At 34.1% G+C, this 23,968-nt stretch overlaps 3 protein-coding genes across 3 annotated transcripts; all 3 read left to right on the top strand.

Annotated features, from left to right (window-relative positions):
- The first annotated feature begins 890 nt into the window (after positions 1–890).
- Positions 891–3,919, top strand: LOC113088736 (zinc finger protein 366-like). The gene is made up of 4 exons (XM_026255805.1): positions 891–1,002; positions 1,081–1,272; positions 3,106–3,280; positions 3,391–3,919. Exons 1-4 carry the CDS (start codon positions 973–975, stop codon positions 3,618–3,620), a joined length of 627 nt encoding a protein of 208 aa, XP_026111590.1. The 5' UTR covers positions 891–972; the 3' UTR covers positions 3,621–3,919.
- Positions 3,920–7,591: 3,672 nt separating this feature from the next.
- On the top strand, positions 7,592–16,437 carry LOC113088735 (28S ribosomal protein S27, mitochondrial-like). The gene is made up of 11 exons (XM_026255804.1): positions 7,592–7,699; positions 8,047–8,124; positions 8,195–8,265; positions 8,637–8,695; positions 8,785–8,899; positions 9,105–9,183; positions 9,262–9,377; positions 9,458–9,560; positions 14,952–15,091; positions 15,756–15,887; positions 16,089–16,437. The coding sequence occupies exons 1-11, from the start codon at positions 7,624–7,626 to the stop codon at positions 16,299–16,301; spliced, it is 1,182 nt and encodes a 393-aa protein (XP_026111589.1). The 5' UTR covers positions 7,592–7,623; the 3' UTR covers positions 16,302–16,437.
- Positions 16,438–20,642: 4,205 nt separating this feature from the next.
- Positions 20,643–22,874, top strand: LOC113088734 (prostaglandin E2 receptor EP4 subtype-like). Its single transcript, XM_026255803.1, has 2 exons — positions 20,643–21,549; positions 22,379–22,874. The coding sequence occupies exons 1-2, from the start codon at positions 20,773–20,775 to the stop codon at positions 22,844–22,846; spliced, it is 1,245 nt and encodes a 414-aa protein (XP_026111588.1). The 5' UTR covers positions 20,643–20,772; the 3' UTR covers positions 22,847–22,874.
- The last annotated feature ends 1,094 nt before the right edge of the window (positions 22,875–23,968 follow it).

The following is a 23,968-nucleotide window of genomic DNA, read 5'->3' as shown; positions in this document are numbered from 1 at the left end:
TTGCTTCTCAAGTAAAAAAAAAAAGTCTAATAAACTTGGCACTGTGTAAACTGTGTTTGAATGGTATTTTCTAAGATAAAAGCATCTGCTAAATGCATAAATGTAAATGTATCTTGATTTAATTATGTTTATATATTTGGACTGGAAAACATTATAAAAAATATTGAGGATGTGAAGAGGTTTTCGACTCATAAACAGCAGTGAAAAAAACAAAACAATGTAAAGAAACATCAATGCAGCTAACCATGAATTAGTAAATGGAGACTTAGTTTGAATAGGAAGAAGAAAACACTTCCCATTTCTCCTGTTGCTAATGACAAAGGTCAGGCATCAATCAAATTAATATTCGAAGTCACATGGTGCAGTATATGTGTAGTCAAAATAGACTAATGATACATGAACAGATTGAGACAACCTCATCCTGAAATAATCATCAACAAATTCTTTTTTTATTATTATTATTTTTTTCTTGTATGATAAGAATGTGTCATTAATTGATCAAATATGGAAGCAAAACTAATTAAGAAGCACACATTTACGGTATATAAACCTAACAGAGAGTTCAGTCCTTGGTTCTGATTGGCTGAGCCGTGTTCAAAGCTGTTCTAAATGACTCTACAATGTAACAAACACCTTTGTTTACGTTTGTGTGTTGCTCGGCAACCACTTTGTAGCAACCACAACTGTTTCTGAGGAGCTACATTGTTTGGTGGAAGAATATTGTTGTTATTAATATCATCATTACACTTTATCTGCTCTGTTTTATTTTGTGTAACCTTACTACGTGTATGGAATAACTGGTTTATAACAGCAGTAAGCCCCGTGAAGCCGTGGTTTACAGTGAATCTATAACAGCGCCCCTCAGCAGTGATAAATTCACTGTAAACCACGGCTTCATGGGGCTTATTGCTTTATAACCTCATATTCCTGTAGCTCAAACACCCTAATCATGCCGCTCGCAACACCAATGTCATGGGTTTGATTCCCAGGAATGCATCAAATGTAAACTTTAAATGCAATCTACGTTGCGTCTGCTAGATGCATGGGGTTCCTCATGGACTGCTCTTCCTCATCTTTCAGGGAGTGAAGGAGCACAAGTGTCGCATCTGTGGCCGGGAGTTCACGCTGCTGGCGAACATGAAGCGACACGTTCTGATTCACACCAACATCCGAGCGCATCAGTGCCAGCTGTGCTACAAGAGCTTCGTCCAGAAGCAGACGCTCAAGGCGCACATGATCGTCCACTCCGACATCAAGCCCTACAAGTGCAAGGTGCGTTAAAGATGATTTTTTTATTTATAATTGTCGACAGATTCTTGTTTTGAGCACAAACTAGCTCTATTTTGTTCGATTTCTCAGAAAACAAGACTTCAGATTTAATTTGGCTCATCCAGTAAATGTCTCTTGATTTAAGGATGTGTGAATGTTCGTACTAGAAACCAAGACACAAATACTGAGAAAGACATTCTTCTTTTTTCTTTGAATTGCTTGCAACATTTAATGCCATGTCTTTAAAATGCAAGACTTTCTCCTCTGATTCAAGGCCTAAATTGATCTGCAGGAACCCTGTTAATTGAGTAACTGAACCAGCGTTGGGTTTTATAATGCAAAGTAGTGGATTAGACACCAAGAGCTCCTAAAGAACCACACAAGCAACTCCTGGTGTGAATGAAGCTGATTGTGATTGTGAATGTAAAGCGTGATGAGGATGCACATGCGTGTGATGACTAGATGTGTTTTTGGCAGCTGAGTGTCTCCTCGTCTATAGGAAGGATATCGCTGCACAAACTGAGCGTGTAACAATGGCTCTCTCGTCCCTCGAGAACAAACCCCACAAATAGATTTCATCTCGCTTTCTCTTGTGCTCAGGAGCACTTCCTGTTTTCTCACGGCCCGTTCGGACAGTTTACAGTCCCTCTATCCTCCTGAAGGAAAGGAAAGGACCACCCTAATTAAAAGAATAAAATAAAAGAGCAGAGAGGAACTCCTTCATATTCCTGAAACTCACCACTGTCATGATTCAGTCTCTCTTTCCTCTTTCAAATGCTTTCATACATGAATTTCATACAACGACACCCAGTCACTGCATTACCCTCAGAGAAATATGATATTACACGTGTCCCATGAGCACAGAAGCAGTCATCAGTGTCACAGACGTATATTTGGAGAAATAGACAACAATATACTGTATGAGTCACAATTATACATTTCTCTTTTATGACAAAAATCATTAGGATATTAAGTAAAGATCATGTTCCATGAAGATATTTAGTAAGTTTCCTAGCGTAAATATATCAAAACTTCATTTTTGATTAGTAATATGCATTGCTAAGAACTTCATCTGAACAACTTTAAAGATGATTTTCTCAATATTTAGATTTATCAAATATTGTCCTCCGAACAAACCACACATCACTGGAGAGATGATTTATTCAGATGATGCATAAATCTCAATTTCCCAAAATTGATCTTTATGACTGGTTTGGTCTCAGAAATCTAAGTTTGCATCCCAAAATTCAGTTTTTGGTTTTTTGTTCTGTCTCAGAATTAAAAAAAATAAATAAAATAAAAAATAACAATAAGGTAATTGCAACTTTTTATCTCTTCTAATGGAATTTTTTTTAAATTATTTGTTTATTATTTTTCAGTTTTGAATTTATATCTCACAATCCTGAGTTTTGTAATAATTGTGATAAAAAAAAAAATAATAATTAAAAAAAAAAAAAAATAATAATTAAAAAAAAAAAAAAAAAATATATATATATATATATATATATATATATATATATATATATATATATATATATAAACTCAGAAATGTGAGGGAAAAAAATCAGCATTCTGACAAAGTTGCAATCACCTTTTTTATTGTTTTATTTTATGACAAGCTTCGGTTACACTTTATTTTAAGGTGTCCTTCTTACAGTGCAATTAAACATTTATAATAATAACGACTGCATGCATGTACTTTACGGTTGTGGTTTGGTTCAGGGTTACTTGCATGTTAACATGAATAGTTATTATAATAGTAACTCAGACACCTTCCAGTAAAGTGTTTGACAGAGCTTTGCTAGAAAGATCTCTGAAGAGTTCCTCTCTTTACAGCTGTGTGGGAAGGAGTTTAACCGAATGCATAATCTGATGGGACACATGCACTTGCATTCTGACAGCAAACCCTTCAAGTGTCTTTACTGCGCCAGCAAATTCACCCTGAAGGGGAACCTGACGCGCCACATGAAGGTCAAACACGGCATCATGGACCGAGGCCTGGACGCTGGCGGTGAGAACATCTTCTCTTACTCTGTGTGTGAGCTACTGATGATGCTTGTGCTGCAGGGACAGATCTGCGGCTCTTCTCAAGCTGATGTTGGTCTTGTGTGATGTTCTCAGTCTTCAGGAGACGAGGACGGCTGTGTCTCTCCGCTCCTCTGCGAGTCCTGTCCCGCATCGGTCAGGAACAGCCCTTCGATCTGTCGCAGAAGTCTCAGTCTGACGGCGCGAGCTCGGGCCGAGAAGAAGACGAGGACAGTCTGTACCGAATGAGCCAGGACAGTCCTGACCTCTACAGGACCCCAGAAGAAGAAGAAGAAGAAGAAGAAGAAACCAGACGACAGCGATAGAGAGGAGCACTTCTGAGGGACCACCAGACACAGACTCACAGACAAATGTCAAAAGTGTACACAGATCTACAAACACTGCCAAAAAATGAAAAATAGAAAAGATCTAAATGTTCTTGAATCGAGGAGTTTTTTAGCCATGAAACATGTGCCAAAGTTAAGAGAGTTTATGCTTAAAACTAGACAAAATATCTCCCATTGGAGTCAGAAAAATAAACTTAATTATAATAAAGGAAACAAGTTTATTCTGATTGCCCCAATGGAAAATATCATTCTTGCTTTGAGTTAAATTTTGAACAGTAAAAATTCAAAGTGCATTGCAAAAAAAAAAAAAAAAACAACAACTAAAAAGTGTTTGTGTCTTGTTTTCTAGTATAAATACCTAAAAGTCTTGAGTTACGATTGTTGCATGATTTAAGATATTAAGTCTTGTTTTCTAAAAAAAAAAAAAATTTTTTTTAATGTTGTTAGCTTTTACTTAAACCAAGCAAAAATAATTTAATTTAAAGGCTAAACAATATTATTTTTCTTGCCCTATTGGCAGATATTTTTGCTTGTTTTAAGTAAAAACGAACAAAATTTATATATATATATTCTTTAACAGAAAACAAGACACAAACACTAAGTAAGAGAATGATTTTTTGGCATTGTAAATGCATTTTGATTTATGAATATTTACTGGAAAACAAAACAAAACATCATTTTATTTTTTGCAGTGAAAGTATCTTGATTTTCAGACGACGTGTAGCAAGTTTAGTTTACTTTGGTAATATCTCATAATGTTTAATGAAATTAATATAATTGAGAGAAGGAAACTGATATATTTCTGACCATTCTTGCTAATTGCCTTCAGTGGAGGTGTTCTTGCTCTAAAATGTTCTGACTTTGATCAATTAATGATGAATGGTTTGACGCAGAACTGACTGATTTATGATTTTTGATAGTTTCGTGATTTTATTTGCATCTGAATCAACTGCAGTGTGAATGCTGATCAATATTTAATATAATAAATTCATTTTAAGATTACACTTTTGACTTTTAAATGCAATGACAACAGCACAGAATCATAGAAGGGGAAAAATAGATTAGAAAGCGATCATCATGAAGATCTTAGTGTTGAAACAATAATAAAAATAAATGTTCACAGCAAAAAATAAATAAATAAATTATGTATATATAATATAGTTTCTTGGATATATATATTTTTTTTTTAGTTTACTGCAAAAAAAAAACTATTTTTTTATTATTATTATTTAGTTACTTATTTTGGTGGTTTTTTTCTCGTTTTTTTCCTTCTCTTGCCAGTATAAATATCGAACTAATCTTCAATAAAGATAAATTTAATTGAGAAGCAAAACGGCTCAACAAGTCTCATTTTTGGAAGAAATTATCAAAATTTTATTAGTTTTTGCTTAAAAACAAAAAGAAAGATAGAAAAAAAATCCAGTGCAATAAAACAATTTTCTCTAAATGAAAATATTTTTTTTTCTCGCTCAAGTAAATGGATATTTCTAATAAGTAACAATTATATATATATATATATATATATATATATATTTTTTTTTTTTTAATGAAAAATATGAGAAAAACTAACTTCAAAATTCAAAGGGAATATAATAAAAATATATATTTTTTTCTTTCCCGATTGGCAGATTTTTTTTATCATAAACTCAATTAATTCAAATACATCTTTCAGAAAACAAAATGTAATAACTTAAGTCATTCTGCGTTTCATTTGAACCTGGAAAATGAGACAAAAATACTATTTTTGCAGCTTAAAGACCAGTAAATACTGTTACAGTAAAATATCAGAGCAGCCAGCCAAGCAAAATATATTCTTGAGTAAACTTAACGGTAGTCTATTTTTACTGTACAACCTTTTGGACAGGTTTTCTTCCTTAAAAAGAGGAACACACTTCCTCAGCAGAGAAACGGAAGTGTTGGAGAATAAGCCGAGTCCAAAGCCTTTAACGCACTTCTCATTGTGGATGCCTATTGTTTCCAAGAAAAAGAACAAAAACTAATCGGATTTTTACAACAACAACAAAAAATGTGGTTGCACACTTTCAGTTCACAAATAGAAAAGGAGAAAAGCATCCAGCACATATATACACATAATTATAGTTTTTGAGCATCTCTGAAAGACATCCAATGCATTTTTTTCTGATAGTAGAAATAAATTCAATTCAATAATGATTTCTGAAGATCATGTGACACTGAAGACTGGAGTTATGATGCTGAAAATTCAGTTGTGCATCACAGAAATAAACTACATTTTAAAAGATACACACACAGAGAACATCTGTTTTAAATAGTAATAATATATCACTATTTTTACTGTATTTTAATTAAATAAAAGCAGTCTTTTGAGTAGAAGAGACCGTTTTCAAATCTGTGTGTGAGAATATTTAGCTCTCAGGCCTTTTTTAGGCACCACACCTTCTGGGGATTTGTCCTGATGAAACTCTGAGAGCAAAGAGGAAGTGCTCAGATCCTCTTCCTGTCTTCCGATCACCTCAATGTTTCATTTGAAGCCTATGAAAACACACAGAATCAGGTACTGTGAACCGTCGCTGCTGAACTGAAAGTCCTGGATGAATCAGGACAAAGGGGCTTCTGTAAACACAGAGAAAAATAACACACAAAAAACAGATTTTCTGTTCACTTCTACTTCTGTGTGACCAGAGCCTGCGGTTAATGACCCGATCCTTGAGAACAGACTCACGCAGGCTTTAAAAGAACATTTTCCAAGCAAAAAAAAAATCATAAAAAATCATAATAAATTGGAAAATATTTGCAAAAAAATATTTGTAAATATATTCACATAAAAATGTTTATCTCTATTTTTTAAAACTATTTTTTGTATTATTTTTCCTTATTTTATAAGCATAAAAAAATATTTGACCCTCTATATATTTCAATCGAAGAAAATGCATTCACATCAGGATTATAATGGTTAAATAAAAACACACTTTTAAAAAATAAAATAAACAGGCCTAGATAAAGTCATGTTTGATGCTCGAAATAAAATACAAAAACTTAAACTTATTTTATTTTAGCTTGTTTCCAATGCAGCCTTTTTTTAATTTTCCAACTAAAACTTAAATATAAATTAATAATAACTGTTAATTAAAAATCTACCTACTAAAAATGATAAAAGCACACAACTAAAAGGTTAAAACTTCAACTAAAGTTAACACTAAAGCAGAAAATATAAAAATTGTGAAATTATAACTAAAAGGATACTCTAATGTGTTGTCTCTAAAATACATTACAAATAAATAGTTGAAACTAAATATATTTTCAATTTCAAGATTTTTTTTTTTTACTTTGCTATTTACAGCATGTATTTAAAATATATTTAGGTCATATTTTGGGTTTCTTCAGTCATCTGACATCTTTCAGGTCTCTAAAAAACAGTTTTAGATGAATGACTGCAGTGAAGGGAAAGAGTTTTAATACACAGAGCTCAGTTCATGTAAACTGTGAGTGTTTTTGGTTTCTGTCGATTGTAAAAGCAGTCGGTTCCTCTGAGGATGTTTAGAAAGTGTATTTTGTTATGTATGTGTGTTTCTGAGGTGTATTTTTAAATCGTTTTCAAATCCGCGGAGATTATGATATTAGAGCGCCCTCTATCGCACCACGTGACACCAGAGGCGTGTAGAAATAATAATATTATTAGAATTGCGCTTACACAGTATTCAAACGCAATCCTTAGTTTTCAATTAAATCTTTGAATTATTAAAAATAATTAAAATAATTTTAACCGTTCAACACGCTAGCATCAGAGTAGACCATACCATTGCTGATGCGCAGGGTTGGTTGATTAAATACCAATGTGCTATAAAATACAAGGTGTATACCTTTGTTATAGCTAACAAATCCTGTCTATCCATCTATAAGTGTTAGTAATAATAAATTATTTCTAAATGTTATACATCCAAGCGATTCAAATCGCGGGGGTTGTGCGAACCTCCCTCTTCGCGCCGAATGGTTCAGTCTAAAGATGGCGGCTTCCATCCTGCAGCGTTGTCTGTCTCCTGTAAAAACATTTACTAAATGCGTCAGTTACACATCGATCGGTAAGTATCAACATTTATTGATCATAGTTACGCAGTCACACTAAATTCAGATCAGGATGAATATATAAGCCTACGGGTGTGGTTTGTGTTGGAGCCGTGTGAGGAGGTGAATGAAGGTGAATCGTGAGACGCGTCCGTTTGAAGTTACCCGCGTTTTTTCACTCAAATTAGTAGTTTTTTTAAATAAATATTATATTAATTATATAAATACGTTATCTGACTGTTCAAGTGATTATACTGAATCGTTGTAAGTGACCGATTTAATAAATAGCTTAAGTGGGTTTGGATAAAAGCATATGCTAAATTAAAAAAAGATTAATTAACAGTTAATGAATGTTGTGTGTCAGTCAGGAGATGTCTGCTGTCCTCGGCGTACACAGACTCTACTGTCTGGGATCAGAGACCGAGAGACGTACAGGACCTGGGTGAGACACCTGCTCGTCTGTCTTCATTTCTCATTCTGTCTGGGTTTATTATAAAGCCTGTGCTCTGCAGGTCAGCTGGCCTCTCTGATGGACAGAACATACGCGAGGAAACTTCCGGTCAGCTCTCTGCTCATCGCCAGGGTGAGACATCATCTAACATTACATTATACACACAAACATTACATTATAAACACAAAACACGTGTGTGTCCCTGCAGCACAGAAGCAGTCATGAGTATCACAGGTGTATTTGTAGCAATACACAACAATACATTGTATGAGTCACAATTATACATTTCTCTATTATGACAAAAATCATTAGGATATTAAGTAAAGATCGTGTTCTTTAAGTAAATTTCCTACCATAAATATATCAAAACTAGTAATATGCATTGCTAAGAATTTCATTTGAACAACTTTAAAGATGATTTTCTCAATATTTAGATTTTTCTGTTGCTCTTTCAGATTCTAGATTTTGATGGAGAGATGATTTAATGCGTGCATTTTGTTTAGTTCATAGATAACTTATCATCAAAAGAGGAAGTGGATCAAGCACAGTATTATCTATATAAGTAAGTATCACTACAGGACTCTTTAATAAGGTTATTGACTGAGTTATATAGTGCATCTGTGGGGTTTGTTGATGTGTTGGTCTCCGCAGGTTTCGTCACAGTCCAAACTGCTGGTATCTTCGGGACTGGACCATCCACAGCTGGATCCGACACTGTCTTAAATACGGTGCCAGAGATAAAGCCCTATACTCGCTGAAGAACAAGGTCTGGACGATGACGGATTATGGTTTCTCACTTCCGCTCACCCTGCATTTATTTGATTAAAAATACAGTAAAAATAGTGAAATATTATTGTAATGTAAAATATCTGTTTTCTGTGTGAATCTGTGTTAAAGTGTCATTTATTTCTGTGATGCTCCGCTGTATTTTCAGCATCATTCCTCCATTAAAACCCTTTATTTGCCCGTAGGTTCAGTTTGGCATGTTTCCTGATGACTTCACCTTCAATCTTCTGATGGACTCCTTTATAAAAGACGAGGACTTTAAAGGTTTGTGATGCTGTGGTTGATTAGACATCTGCTCAAGACAAACACAGTGATGAGGCGTCTCTGATGTGTTCAATCCAGGAGCTTGTTCGGTGGTGGAGGAAGTGATGCTTCAGGAGTCGTTTGAGCGAGTCTCCACACAGATTCTGTCCCTTTATGCCCTCAGTAGATATCTGGCGACCAAGCCTGAGCTCAGTGTGAGTAGATCAGTGTGTGGAGGTGCTGCTGGATCCAGACGGGGTTGTATTCGTGAAGTGTTTGTGCTGTGTATGTTCAGTGGCAGGAGGAGAGGAGCATGGGAGCGTCTCTGATGTTGGCTGGACTGAAGCTGGAGAACTCCGTCGGATTCAGCGCTCGGCTTCTGGGATTGGCTCTTATTGGTGTGTATGCCTCAGTGATGGGAGAAACTAAGCTTTATTAAACTTTGAATCAACTGAGTTGATTCCTTTGTTAAATGATTCACTGATTCAAATGTGTTTTATTGCTACGTTGAACATTTTCTTTATTATGAGATTTACGTCATAATATTTCGAGGATAAAGTCGAAATGCTACGAGAATAAAGTCGAAATGTTTTGAATTTTCACAAAGAAAATAGTTTAATTTTGTGAATTGTTTCACATAAATACAGCGATTTGCAAAAATATTAGAATCAATCCCGGTTGCCTGCAACTTCTCCTGGTGCTTTCAATCCATTACATTACATTTACATTTATTCATTTAGCAGACGCTTTTATCCAAAGCGACTTACAGATGAAGACAGTGGAAGCAAACAAAAAGAGCAATGATATATAAGTGCTATAACAAGTAACAATCCGGGACATTTATGCACAATAAAGGCTATACTCTCAAAATAATATAACTTTAATTTCTACTATTAAAATTCTCTAAACATTTCGACTTTATTCTGTTAATATTACGACTTTATTCTCGTAATATTACGACTTTATTCTCGAAACATTTCGACTTAATTCTCATAATATTTCGACTATATTCTCGTAATATTACGACTTAATTCTCATAATATTATGACTTTATTCTCGTAATATTTCGATTTCATTCTCGTAATATATCAACTTTATTCTCAAAACATTTCGACTTTATTCTCAAAACATTTTGACGTAATTCTCGTAATATTACGACGTAATTCTCGTAATATTACGACTTAATTCTTGAAACATTACGACTTTATTCTCGTAATTTTTTTACTTTATTCTCTTAATATTACGACTTTATTCTCTTAATATTACGACTTTATTCTCATAATATTTCGACTTAATTCTCGTAGTATTTCGACTTTGTTCTCGTAGTATTTCGACTTTGTTCTCGTAATATTACGACTTTAATCTCGTAATATTTCGACTTTATTCTCATAATATTTCGACTTAATTCTCGAAACATTTCGACTTAATTCTCTTAATATTACGACTTTATTCTCTTAATATTACGACTTTATTCTCGTAATATTTCGACTTAATTCTCGAAACATTTCGACTTAATTCTCTTAATATTATGACTTTATTCTCTTAATATTATGACTTTATTCTCTTAATATTACGACTTTATTCTCTTAATATTACGACTTTATTCGTGTAATATTTCGACTTAATTCTCGAAACATTTCGACTTTATTCTCAAAACATTTCGACTTAATTCTCATAATATTATGACTTTATTCTCGTAATATTTCGATTTCATTCTCGTAATATATCAACTTTATTCTCAAAACATTTCGACTTTATTCTCAAAACATTTTGACGTAATTCTCGTAATATTACGACGTAATTCTCGTAATATTACGACTTAATTCTTGAAACATTACGACTTTATTCTCGTAATTTTTTTACTTTATTCTCTTAATATTACGACTTTATTCTCGTAATATTTCGACTTAATTCTCGAAACATTTCGACTTAATTCTCTTAATATTATGACTTTATTCTCTTAATATTTCGACTTTGTTCTCGTAATATTTCGATTTCATTCTCGTAATATATCAACTTTATTCTCAAAACATTTCGACTTTATTCTCAAAACGACTTTATTCTCAAAACATTTTGACGTAATTCTCGTAATATTACGACGTAATTCTCGTAATATTACGACGTAATTCTCGTAATATTACGACTTAGTTCTTGAAACATTACGACTTTATTCTCGTAATTTTTTTACTTTATTCTCTTAATATTACGACTTTATTTTCGTAATATTTCGACTTAATTCTCGAAACATTTCGACTTAATTCTCTTAATATTATGACTTTATTCTCTTAATATTTCGACTTTGTTCTCGTAATATTTCGACTTTGTTCTCGTAATATTTCGACTTTGTTCTCCTAATATTACGACTTTGTTCTCGTAATATTACGACTTTATTCTCGTAATATTACGACTTAATTCTCATAATATTATGACTTTATTCTCGTAATATTTCGATTTCATTCTCGTAATATATCAACTTTATTCTCAAAACATTTCGACTTTATTCTCAAAACATTTTGACGTAATTCTCGTAATATTACGACGTAATTCTCGTAATATTACGACTTAATTCTTGAAACATTACGACTTTATTCTCGTAATTTTTTTACTTTATTCTCTTAATATTACGACTTTATTCTCTTAATATTACGACTTTATTCTCATAATATTTCGACTTAATTCTCGTAGTATTTCGACTTTGTTCTCGTAGTATTTCGACTTTGTTATCGTAATATTACGACTTTAATCTCGTAATATTTCGACTTTATTCTCATAATATTTCGACTTAATTCTCGAAACATTTCGACTTAATTCTCTTAATATTATGACTTTATTCTCTTAATATTACGACTTTATTCTCTTAATATTACGACTTTATTCTCGTAATATTTCGACTTAATTCTCGAAACATTTCGACTTAATTCTCTTAATATTATGACTTTATTCTCTTAATATTATGACTTTATTCTCTTAATATTACGACTTTATTCTCTTAATATTACGACTTTATTCGTGTAATATTTCGACTTAATTCTCGAAACATTTCGACTTTATTCTCAAAACATTTCGACTTAATTCTCATAATATTATGACTTTATTCTCGTAATATTTCGATTTCATTCTCGTAATATATCAACTTTATTCTCAAAACATTTCGACTTTATTCTCAAAACATTTTGACGTAATTCTCGTAATATTACGACGTAATTCTCGTAATATTACGACTTAATTCTTGAAACATTACGACTTTATTCTCGTAATTTTTTTACTTTATTCTCTTAATATTACGACTTTATTCTCGTAATATTTCGACTTAATTCTCGAAACATTTCGACTTAATTCTCTTAATATTATGACTTTATTCTCTTAATATTTCGACTTTGTTCTCGTAATATTTCGATTTCATTCTCGTAATATATCAACTTTATTCTCAAAACATTTCGACTTTATTCTCAAAACGACTTTATTCTCAAAACATTTTGACGTAATTCTCGTAATATTACGACGTAATTCTCGTAATATTACGACTTAATTCTTGAAACATTACGACTTTATTCTCGTAATTTTTTTACTTTATTCTCTTAATATTACGACTTTATTCTCGTAATATTTCGACTTAATTCTCGAAACATTTCGACTTAATTCTCTTAATATTATGACTTTATTCTCTTAATATTTCGACTTTGTTCTCGTAATATTTCGACTTTGTTCTCGTAATATTTCGACTTTGTTCTCCTAATATTACGACTTTGTTCTCGTAATATTACGACTTTATTCTCGAAACATTTCGACTTAATTCTCATAATATTATGACTTTATTCTCGTAATATTTCGATTTCATTCTCGTAATATATCAACTTTATTCTCAAAACATTTCGACTTTATTCTCAAAACATTTTGACGTAATTCTCGTAATATTACGACGTAATTCTCGTAATATTACGACGTAATTCTCGTAATATTACGACTTAATTCTTGAAACATTACGACTTTATTCTCGTAATTTTTTTACTTTATTCTCTTAATATTACGACTTTATTCTCTTAATATTACGACTTTATTCTCATAATATTTCGACTTAATTCTCGTAGTATTTCGACTTTGTTCTCGTAATATTTCGACTTTGTTCTCGTAATATTACGACTTTAATCTCGTAATATTTCGACTTTATTCTCATAATATTTCGACTTAATTCTCGAAACATTTCGACTTAATTCTCTTAATATTATGACTTAATTCTCTTAATATTATGACTTTATTCTCTTAATATTACGACTTTATTCTCTTAATATTACGACTTTATTCTCGTAATATTACGACTTTATTCTCGTAATATTTCGACTTAATTCTCGAAACATTTCGACTTAATTCTCTTAATATTATGACTTTATTCTCTTAATATTATGACTTTATTCTCTTAATATTACGACTGTATTCTCTTAATATTACGACTTTATTCGTGTAATATTTCGACTTAATTCTCGAAACATTTCGACTTTATTCTCTTAATATTTCGACTTTGTTCTCGTAATATTTCGACTTTGTTCTCGTAATATTTCGACTTTGTTCTCGTAATATTACGACTTTGTTCTCGTAATATTACGACTTTATTCTCGAAACATTTCGACTTAATTCTCTTAATATTATGACTTTATTCTCGTAATATTACGACTTTATTCTCGTAATATTATGACTTAATTCTCGTAATATTTCGACTTTGTTCTCGTAATATTTACGACTTAATTCTCGTAATATTTCAAATTCATTCTCGTAATATTTCGACTTTATTCTCGTAATATTACGACTTTATTCTCGAAACATTTCGACTTTATTCTCGAAACATTTCGACTTTATTCTCGAAACATTTCGACTTTATTCTCGTAATATTATGACTTTAATCTCGTAATTAAAAAAATAAAAAAATTTCAACGTGTCACTAAAACAGCGTCGTAATTCTCAGGAGGAGCCGGGTGAAAAAACCCCTCTCCAATATTTTGAAGTTGGACTGCAATACCTAGTTCAGCCTCTGTGTCTTCAGTGTAGACTACAGGAGAACTGAGCAGCACAGAGCGCCCTCTCGTGGCTGGAGACAGTAATGTCTACTCTTGGTTCATGTCAAATTAATTTTGATAAATAAGTCGCAGGACCAGCCAAACTATGAAAAAAAGTGCAACTTATAGTCCGGAAAATACGGTACTCACGCTAGTATTGTGAGATTACTGTCACATCCAGTTTATTCGTACAGCATCATCTTTTAGTTTCAGTCTTTCAGAAAAACCCATGACGAATTGTGCCTTATTTGTAAACTAATCTGTGGTAAAATGAAGTGAACAAAGGACCAAGTTCTTAGTGATGTGTGCTGAAATTTCTTCAAGCTGTATCTTCGACAGACTGACTTCAATATAAGCTTATAGTACAATGACTTCTTATATGTCAGAAGATCAAGGGAATTGTGGTCTCTCAGTTCATGACCCCTTTAATAAAATGTTAATATTCGGAATCAGTTTAAATTTTTGTTATTTTAATTTAGTTACTTTTTTTAATGTTTTTTATTTTATTTCAAGTAACAAAAAAAAAAGTAGTTTTTATGTTCAGTTTTAGTTTTAGTTAACTATAAAAACACTTCTGATTGGAACCCAAAGCCAGTCTAATTGCACCTGTCCTCTTTGCTCCAGATTTGTTAACTATCTGTTCAGGAAACTCATGCACTATTTTGCAAATATGTCGTTTTGCACGTCCTCCGATTCTAGAGTTCTCTGTCTGAACGTCTCCTCTCCCGATCGTGTCTCCAGGTAAAGTCGAGCTGTCCCGAGGGATTCACGCCGTGTTTCACGAGATGCCCCTGATCTGGACCTCTGGTTATCTTGGGCGAGCCCTCGCCGTCATGAACACTGTGTGTGACTTCAGAGACGTCAAGTTATCGGAGGAAGTTGTGAGTATTTACAGAGATAACTAATTGACCATAATGAGGTACGGATTTATCTCATCTGAGGGAAAAGTTTAAAGAGAAACAACATGAATAATGTTTTTGAAGTAAATCTTTGAGATCACTGCACTGAAGTTATAAAACGACTGAGATACTGAAGGAAAATGTTTCAAATAATAATTTGCAGAGAAAAAAAAAAGTTTGTTTCTTCAGATCAGGTTTGTAGAAATGTAGCACTGCATCAGTGTCTCATCAATGGATGCTCTGCAGTGAATGGGTGCCGTCAGAATGAGAGTCTGATAAAAACATCCCAATAATCCACAGCACTCCAGTCCATCAGTGAACATCTGGAGAAGACAAAACCTGAAACACATCCAGCATTAAGATGATTTTAACTCAAACACATAGAGTCTATAATCCATAATAACACTTCCTCCAGTGAAAAAGTGTTCTGGTCTGAATCAGGAGAGAAATCTGCACTTTCACTGGAGGAAGTGTTATTCTGGTTCATCCAATGCTGCATTTCTACAAAATGTTTTAAAAACTAGAAGAGCATGTTGCTACTAATTCAGTGATTGCATCTCGATTTGAGTCGTTTTGATTTAGTGCATCTGCTAAATGAACAAGTGTAATGCGGTGTGATTGAGTTGTTGATCTCTGTGTCTTGCAGCTGGATCACGTGGAGAAGATCCTGAGGGATCTGTCAGTGAACGCTGATGGACCGAACGTCTCTGACACATCACTGGAGGAAGAAGATGAGCTGGAGACACAGAAACTACCAGAGTACATCAGCCGCTTCAACGTTAGTGCTTCTTACTTTACATGCACTAAACATTCATGCATTCATATAAACGCCTTTTAGACTTGATCACAGAGTGGGGAATTGGTAATACATGTAAACCGATGAATTAAAAAAGCTGTATCACAGGTATATTTGTAGCAGTAGACAATGATGCATTGCTCTAGATGCTATGTGTTGATGTGTGAGCTGGTGTTTTGTTAGGAGCTGAAGGAGCGACTGGTGTCCCAGGACAGGATCGACTCGAGGAGCCTGGGGTCTCTGGTGTCGTCTCTGACGCAGCAGACGCTGGCGCTCTGTGAAGACGCAGATATAGCTGAGTATCAGCAGACGGTGAGCGTCTGGGAGGCAGAGCGCCAGCAGCTCATTCAGAGAGAAAGAGAGACGAGAGAGAAGAACCAGAAGAGCAGACTGTGACACACAGCATTGTTTGTCGTGTTTATTGTCTTTGGTTGGGTCGATTGAGAGAGGGGTTGTGTGTTAATGTTATTTGGATTCCTTTTCAACGCTCTGTAAATCTGAACAGTATAAATAAACAATGAAAATACTCTTATATTTAGTCTCGGTCCTTTAATACTGTATGCAGTGGAATAACAGGATTTACACAGTTTGGGTTTTCTGAAAGAGGTCTCTTCTGCTCGCCAAATCTGCTTTGATATGATTAAAAAACAGTTTAAAAATTATGAAATATTATTCTAATGTAAAACAGCTGTTTTCTGTGTGAATCTGTGTTAAAGTGTAATGTATTTCTGTGATGCTCCGCTGTATTTTCAGCATCATTCCTCCAGTCTTCAGTGTCACATGATCTTCAGAAATCATGAAAATAATTTCAGATTGCTATCAAAGATTAGAGTAAGAAAGGCTTTTAAAAAAATCTTTTATTCAGTAGGGATGCATTAAATTAATCAAAAGTGACAGTAGAGACGTGTTACAAAATGTTTCCATTTCACATAAATGCTGTTCTTTTAAACTTTCTGTGAATCCTGAAAAATAAAATACATCAGTTTCACAGAAATATCGCACAGCACAACTGTGTTCAACATTGATAATAATCAGAAATGTTTCTTGAGCAGTAAATCATCATATTTTCATGATTTCTGAAGATCATGTGACACTGAAGACTGGAGGAATGATGCTGAAAATACAGCGGAGCATCACAGAAATAAATTACACTTTAACACAGATTCACACAGAAAACTGATGATTTACATTAGAATAATATTTCACATTTTTACTGTATTTTTAATGAAATAAATGGTGAGCAGAAGAGACTTATCTCATAATTGCAATCTTTTGACCAGCACTTGTACTTTTTCCTTATTTGTCACACCGGTCAGTTTCTCCATCATCATCATCTCGTCTCTGTGTGTGTGTGTGTGTGTGTGTGTTTCATCTCATGAATTACTCAACACTGTTATTGATCCGCTTCCAGCTCAAACAGACGGCACATCTGTGATCATAACGCTTCGACATCTTAAACGTTTCTTCAGTTCATCAGCGTTTCCTCTGAACACACCCCGACTGCGCTCACACAATCCCACAATCCCCGGCACAAAACACATTCTGTGAGTGTCGCTGCTTATCAGGAGACTCTTATCAGGAGGAATTATGTGACCGTTTCGAATTCTTGAATTTTTGCCCTGCTGAAATTGGTGTGATTTCAGCCTGTTCTTTTCCTGTAAATCAGCATCTCTGGAATAGTGTGTGTGTGTTTATGGTCTGTTAAATGAAACTCCAATCTCCTCCGATCTTCCTCTATTCAAACTCTTCTGCATTCATTCTGGCTGCTGTTCAACCTGGAAACACACAAACATTCCTCCATAAACACATTGTGTTTCACGTTTCCCAAACCTTTCTACATCCAATCTGAACCGGAGTACTTGATGGTGTTCAGGAGGTTTGTTTATGCATGCAAAGTTTAGAATAATTAAAAGAAGTCACCAAGGCTGCATTCATTTGTTCAAAAACACAGTAAAAATTATGATATATTATTCTAATGTAAATCTGCTGTTTTCTGTGTGAATCTGTGTTAAAGTGTAATTTATTTCTGTGATGCTCCGCTGTATTTTCAGCATCATTCCTCCAGTCTTCTGATAAACAAACATTCAAAAGTTTGGGTTAAGTACTTTTAAAAAAAAATGCATTAATGCAATGCACTAAATTGATAAAAAGTAACAGTTAAGACATTCATAATGTTACAAAAGCTTTCTATTTCAAACAAATTAAGCTTTGATCACAGTTATAAATAACATATATATACACAAAAAAAAAAAGCTATTTTAAATTATAATATTTCATATTTTTACTGTTCAAACATGAAGAAGAGACTTCAAAAGCATGTAAAACTTGCAGTTATTACTAACTTATTGATACAATATAAGCAAATATTAATAACGAATCACATATCAGTCATCAGCCGATAAAATAAGCAATGTTTTTTATTTCATGTGCATTGCTATAATTAAATAAGTCTTACGTGTCAGCATTATATCGAATCATCCTGTTCATTAATCTTCATGCATGTTTTGTGGCTATGCCTGAACAGATTTTCAGGATTGTTCTTGATTTAAACTGAGAATGATTTTGGGAACGGGGATGTGGATCATCAATCATGTTTAATCCGAGGTTATTTTTTCCACCAAACCTGATTAGTGTAATTGGTGACATGTCAGATTTAATATCTGTGTTAGTGGTTTCATGTGTCATTTCATCATAAATGTCCCGTCTGTAAGTGACAGCCACTAAACCAATCAGATGTATTCTGGGCCTTTTTATGCAGTAATCGTATCATGATGCAGCACAGGACTGAATGTAATTGAATTGTGTTTCTGCCAATCAAACGCTGTTTATGTGAAACCAATCTGAGGTTTATTCTAATCATATTTTCATCCTTTTCCAGGACTTTTAATAAGATGCATTGCTAACCCAACCCGCCGTTAGACCGTGTCTTGTCAAATCTCCATTACTTGTGGTTTTTGTTCTTTGAATTGGATAAATGGCAGTGTTTTGTTGTCCTGAGATATTGAGCCCCTGCCAATCTAAACAGTTTACTTCTGATCCAGACAACACTGAGATGCTTTTGTTTGAGAGCCTTCACTGTTATCATGAGCAGATCCTGTCCTCCGCAGAGAGAAAGATCATTTATGAATCATAGATGGATGTAGAGTATGACCTCACATCACACTTTTAACATTAACAACCATAGAAGAAATCCCCAGAAACCAGAACTGTCTTATTATATCACATTGTTTTTGTTAATATTTTAATTTTATTGTTTTTGTTTTATTTATTTTGCTACAGCTTTAGTTATTTTGTTTGTTTAGTAAGTTTATTTTATTTGAAGTGACAAAAAGTTGGTATTGTTTAGATATTATTATGGATGTTTTGGATTAGTTTTAATATAGTTTAACATTTTCTGGTTTCATTTTAATTTTTATAGATTTTTTTATTTGTTTATTTTTTCAGTTTTAGTTTTAGTCATTTTAAAGTTAATAAAAATTAGAAATGTTGCCTTGGCAACTAGATTAAATAATATAAGTTTAAGGTTTTATTTTTATTTATTTCTGTTTACTTTATTTTACACATCAGACACTATTATTGTTTTTATTAATATTTAGAATTATTGTTTTTATATAATATTTTTATTTCAAGTAACATCATTTTAATATTATTTATTTAACATTTTCTGTTTTAATTTTAATTGTAATAATTTTGTTGTTTATTTTTGTCTTTTTTGTATGTTTATTTTTTTATTAATTTTTATTTTAGTTTTAGTCATTTTAAAGTTAATAAAAATGAGAAATGTTGCCTTGGAAACTAGATTAAATAAAATAAGTTTTAGGTTTTATTTTTTTATTTCTGTTTATCTTATTTCAATCATTTATTGAATCATTTTTTAAATGTTCTATTTTCATGTTATTTTTAGTTGTTTGAGTAATTTTTGTTGTGTTTTGTGATTTTATTTTGTTTTTTTTTAATGTTTGTTTATATTTTTATTTCAGTTTTAGTTATTTTGTTTGTTTAGTAACTTTATTTTATTTCAAGTAACAAAATGTTAGTATTATTTAGATACTATTATAGTTTTATGGATGTTTTGAATTAGTTTTATATAGTTTAACATTTCCTGTTTTAATCTGAATTATAATAATTTTGTTGTGTAGTTTTGTAAGTTTTATTGTTTTGTTTAATGTCTATTTTTATTTCAATTTTAGTTTTAGTCATTTTGAAGTTAATAAAAATTAGAAATGATGAAATAAAATAAGTTTAAGGTTTTATTTTTATTTATTTAATTTCAAGTAACAATTTTTTTTACCAACTTTTACCATGTATCTCTTATGCACAGAATATAATGCAGCATCTGTTAAAAATGTAAAGAGTGATTTTGGGCTGGTTCCCTGGAGAACAGGCGAGTCTCTGCTTGTTCCTCCTAAAAGGTAGATGTTGTTTAGAAATAGAAACTAGAGCCAAAACCTCCTCCTGCAGTCGAGATTGGCTTATGATCACACATTCATAAACTTACCACAGTTATAGAGCTACTTTATTAATTTGAATATTATCTTTGAGGTTACACAAGTATAAACTTGTACAGTAAGCATCTGTCTGTGTAAAGCAGTTTGGAAAAGTGATATCTGATAAACATGCATTTGTTATACATACATGATTTACGTGTGCTTTACTTAATATCCTAATGATTTTTGTCATAAAAGAGAAATGTATAATTGTGACTCATATTGTTGTGTATTTGTCTTGCTCCTGATGACTGCTTCTGTGCTGCAGGACACATGTGAGAGACAGAAGAAGGGGCGGATCACTCAGTCATGACTTTATTCGCTTCACTGCAGGATTTAGGGAAGCAGCTCCTGCAAAATGACACTTGGAGAAGCTGGAGATGGACAACAGCACCGCGGCGCGCAGGATGGAGCCCACCATCCCGGCCATCATGTTCATCTTTGGAGTCATCAGCAACCTGATCGCCATCGTGGTGCTCTGCAAGTCCAGGAGGGAGCAGAAGGAGACCACCTTCTACACGCTGGTCTGCGGTCTGGCGGTCACGGATCTGCTGGGAACCGTCCTCGCCAGTCCGGTGACCATCGCCACTTATGTGAAGGGCGCGTGGCCGGATGGAGACCCCCTGTGTCAGTACTTCGGCTTCGTTCTGCTCTTCTTCTCCCTCGCGGGACTGAGCATCATCTGCGCCATGTCCATCGAGAGATACATGGCCATCAATCACGCGTACTTCTACAACGGCCACGTGGATCAGAAGCTCGCGGGAGTCACGCTGCTCGCTATTTACGCGTCTAACATACTGTTCTGCGCGCTCCCGAGCGCGGGGTTTGGAGAGGTGAAGATGCAGTATCCTCAAACCTGGTGCTTCATCGAGTGGCGGACCAACGTGAGCGCGCACGCCGCGTTTTCCTTCATGTACGCGGGCTGCAGCTCGCTGCTGATCCTGGTGACGGTGGTCTGTAACGTGCTGGTGTGCGCCGCGCTCATCCGGATGCACCGGGGGTTCGTCCGGCGCACGTCGCTCGGCACAGACCCGGGCAGAGCGTCTGATCCCGGCAGGAGCCGCAGCTTCAGGCGCCTCGCTGGCGCGGAGATCCAGATGGTGATTCTGCTCATCGCCACCTCCGCAGTCGTGCTCATCTGCTCCATTCCGCTCGTCGTAAGTTCTTGTGATTAAAAAAAAAAAAAAAAAATTCATGTCATTACATTGTTTAGAGCGCAAAAACAATGTTTTTTTTTCATAAACTGTCTTTTTCATATATTATTATGCTTTGTTCTCTACAGACATATCTGAAGCTTTTTACTTTAAAAAGTTATGACTAGTTTCTAAGGAAACAAATTCGATGGCAACATTTTTAAGACTAGTTTAAGCAGTTTATGAAACTGGCCCTATGACTTTAAGAGTCCTGTTTTAAAACAATAAAAATACATGAATAGACATGAAAAGGAAAAACAGCGGAATTTTTATTTATTAAATTTTTTTTAAATCACAAACCAATTTTTATTTTTCTTACCAAACTTTATATAAAGATGATTTTCAATTATGTTATGAAATATATATCTATTTTTTTATTTATTTATGAAAATTGTGTGTAAAATGGTCACAAATGTGTTTTCCCATTATATACAATCTATCTATAAACTGTATCTAATTTGCATATTTAAATATTTACCTTTTTTTTGCTTTTTTTGCAACATGGAATGAAAAAATTAGTTCAAAAATGGGAGTCATAATTGGCAAGATTTTCCTAATATCCAATATTTCATAGGAATATTGATATATAATTTTCCCCCTATTCATTTTGTTGTCATCTTTTCTCTCTCCAATCACTGCTGCTCTCCTCAGATATGAAAGCTAGAACTTTCTCACGCTGCTTCGTGATTTTCCTCTCCATTTGTTTCTGCATTGTGCAGCAGATTGCAAAATGGTTTCATGTTATTTAGTCACATGCATGTAAAGTTGGTAACCAAACCATGTCATTTTTTAGGTCCAGGTGTTTCTCAACCAACTTTACAAGACGCCGGTGGAGAAACGTTTAGATAAAAATCCAGATCTGCTGGCGATCCGATTTGCCTCCACCAACCCCATTCTAGATCCCTGGATCTACATCCTGCTGCGTAAAGCGGTTCTCTCGAAGGTGATGGAGAACATCAAGTGTCTCTTCTGTAAGATCGGCTCTCAGATGCCGCAGGGACACAACAGCTTCCACTGCATGGACGGAGCGCAGGTGTCCTCCATCATCTCCAGAGAGCTGAAGGAGGCCATGAACACCTCACAGACGGTTCTATATCCACCTGAGAGCTGCCTGGACACCTGTCAATCAAACCAGTGTGGGCGGAGCTTATCTGATGCTTCTTCTCAATCCTCCAATCGGAACAGTTTAGACAGTCGATTGAAAGATCCACCCTTACAAGTGACTTTAACCAATGAGACGTTTCAAGAGAAGAGCATTTAACTCCTCCTGGCCTGCTTGTGTTCATTTCAGATCAGGGGAGTGCAATGTAAGTGTCATTAAAGGAACAGTTACCCCAAAAAAATTTAAATGTGCTCAGGATCATTCAAGATCAGGATGAGTTTGTTTCTGTAGAAATGTAGCACTGCATCAGTGTCTCATCAATGGATGCTCTGCAGTGAATGGGTGCCGTCAGAATGAGAGCTGATAAAAACATCCCAATAATCCACAGCACTCCAGTCCATCAGTGAACATCTGGAGAAGACAAAACCTGAAACACATCCAGCATTAAGATGATTTTAACTCAAACACATAGAGTCTATAATCCAGAATAACTCAAAAAAAAAACATCCAAATCACAGCTGTTTGGACTCTCATTCTGACGGCACCCATTCACTGCAGAGACCCATCAAATCTGCTGAAGAAACACGGATTCCACTCTTGTTTCGATCAGTTTGGTAAATACTGTACACATGTGTGTTTGTTTTCCAAAAGAGTTCAAATCAGTCAGATCTAGATCAACTAAAGCAAGCCCCGCAGGAAATAACCTTGAGATGTTTGCATTGTGTGTCCTGCTTCCCAAACAGCAGACACATGAACAAACTCGATGCTCTTAATCACCTGATAACAGACCGTCAGGATCCTCAGGAAATGACTGAACACTGGGATCAGATCAGAAGCAGGTTTAACGTTCAGGACCATCACTGTAGAAATGTGCAGCGATCTGTTGTTTCTGGACTCGACTCGGTGCTGTGGTTGTGTTTAATCGAATGTGATTGTGTTTAACGTCTGATGAAACCCAGAGCTTCAGGCGAGGAATCTGCTAACCGTCTAATGCTTTCATAAACAGTGTACGGATGCGTTTACAGGCTTCAGAGATCAAACCCTTCCCATGACACGTTTGCCAATCATAATTAATCTTTGTTTAAAACGGACTTCATTAAGATACTGTAGTATTGATTGCATAACCTTTTCATTTCTTTAGGCATTTAAAAAAATAATGTCAAATAAGAAAGTAAAGGGGAAAATATACAGCAAAATTAGCTTTCTTCATAAGTGTTTCTGTCTTGTTTTCCAATCTAAACATCCTGAAATCAACATTTACTTCAGAACTAAAATGACTTA

This window comes from Carassius auratus, unplaced genomic scaffold (genome assembly GCF_003368295.1).
Source record: "Carassius auratus strain Wakin unplaced genomic scaffold, ASM336829v1 scaf_tig00046945, whole genome shotgun sequence".
Taxonomy (NCBI): domain Eukaryota; kingdom Metazoa; phylum Chordata; class Actinopteri; order Cypriniformes; family Cyprinidae; genus Carassius; species Carassius auratus.
Note: the sequence above shows the minus strand (reverse complement) of the source record. Positions and strands in the feature narration are given on the sequence as shown.

What these genes read in the sequence shown, in the direction of transcription:
- LOC113088736 (XM_026255805.1), top strand. Translation starts at nt 973, where the DNA reads ATGGGTTTGATTCCCAGGAATGCATCAAAT. An exon ending in TTCCCAGGAATGCATCAAAT is followed by an intron (nt 1,003 to 1,080) that starts GTAAACTTTAAA and finishes CTCATCTTTCAG; the next exon opens with GGAGTGAAGGAGCACAAGTG. An exon ending in CCGAGGCCTGGACGCTGGCG is followed by an intron (nt 3,281 to 3,390) that starts GTGAGAACATCT and finishes TGATGTTCTCAG; the next exon opens with TCTTCAGGAGACGAGGACGG.
- LOC113088735 (XM_026255804.1), top strand. Translation starts at nt 7,624, where the DNA reads ATGGCGGCTTCCATCCTGCAGCGTTGTCTGTCTCCTGTAAAAACATTT. An exon ending in TATACTCGCTGAAGAACAAG is followed by an intron (nt 8,900 to 9,104) that starts GTCTGGACGATG and finishes ATTTGCCCGTAG; the next exon opens with GTTCAGTTTGGCATGTTTCC. An exon ending in TCTGGGATTGGCTCTTATTG is followed by an intron (nt 9,561 to 14,951) that starts GTGTGTATGCCT and finishes TCGTGTCTCCAG; the next exon opens with GTAAAGTCGAGCTGTCCCGA.
- LOC113088734 (XM_026255803.1), top strand. Translation starts at nt 20,773, where the DNA reads ATGGACAACAGCACCGCGGCGCGCAGGATGGAGCCCACCATCCCGGCC. An exon ending in TCTGCTCCATTCCGCTCGTC is followed by an intron (nt 21,550 to 22,378) that starts GTAAGTTCTTGT and finishes GTCATTTTTTAG; the next exon opens with GTCCAGGTGTTTCTCAACCA.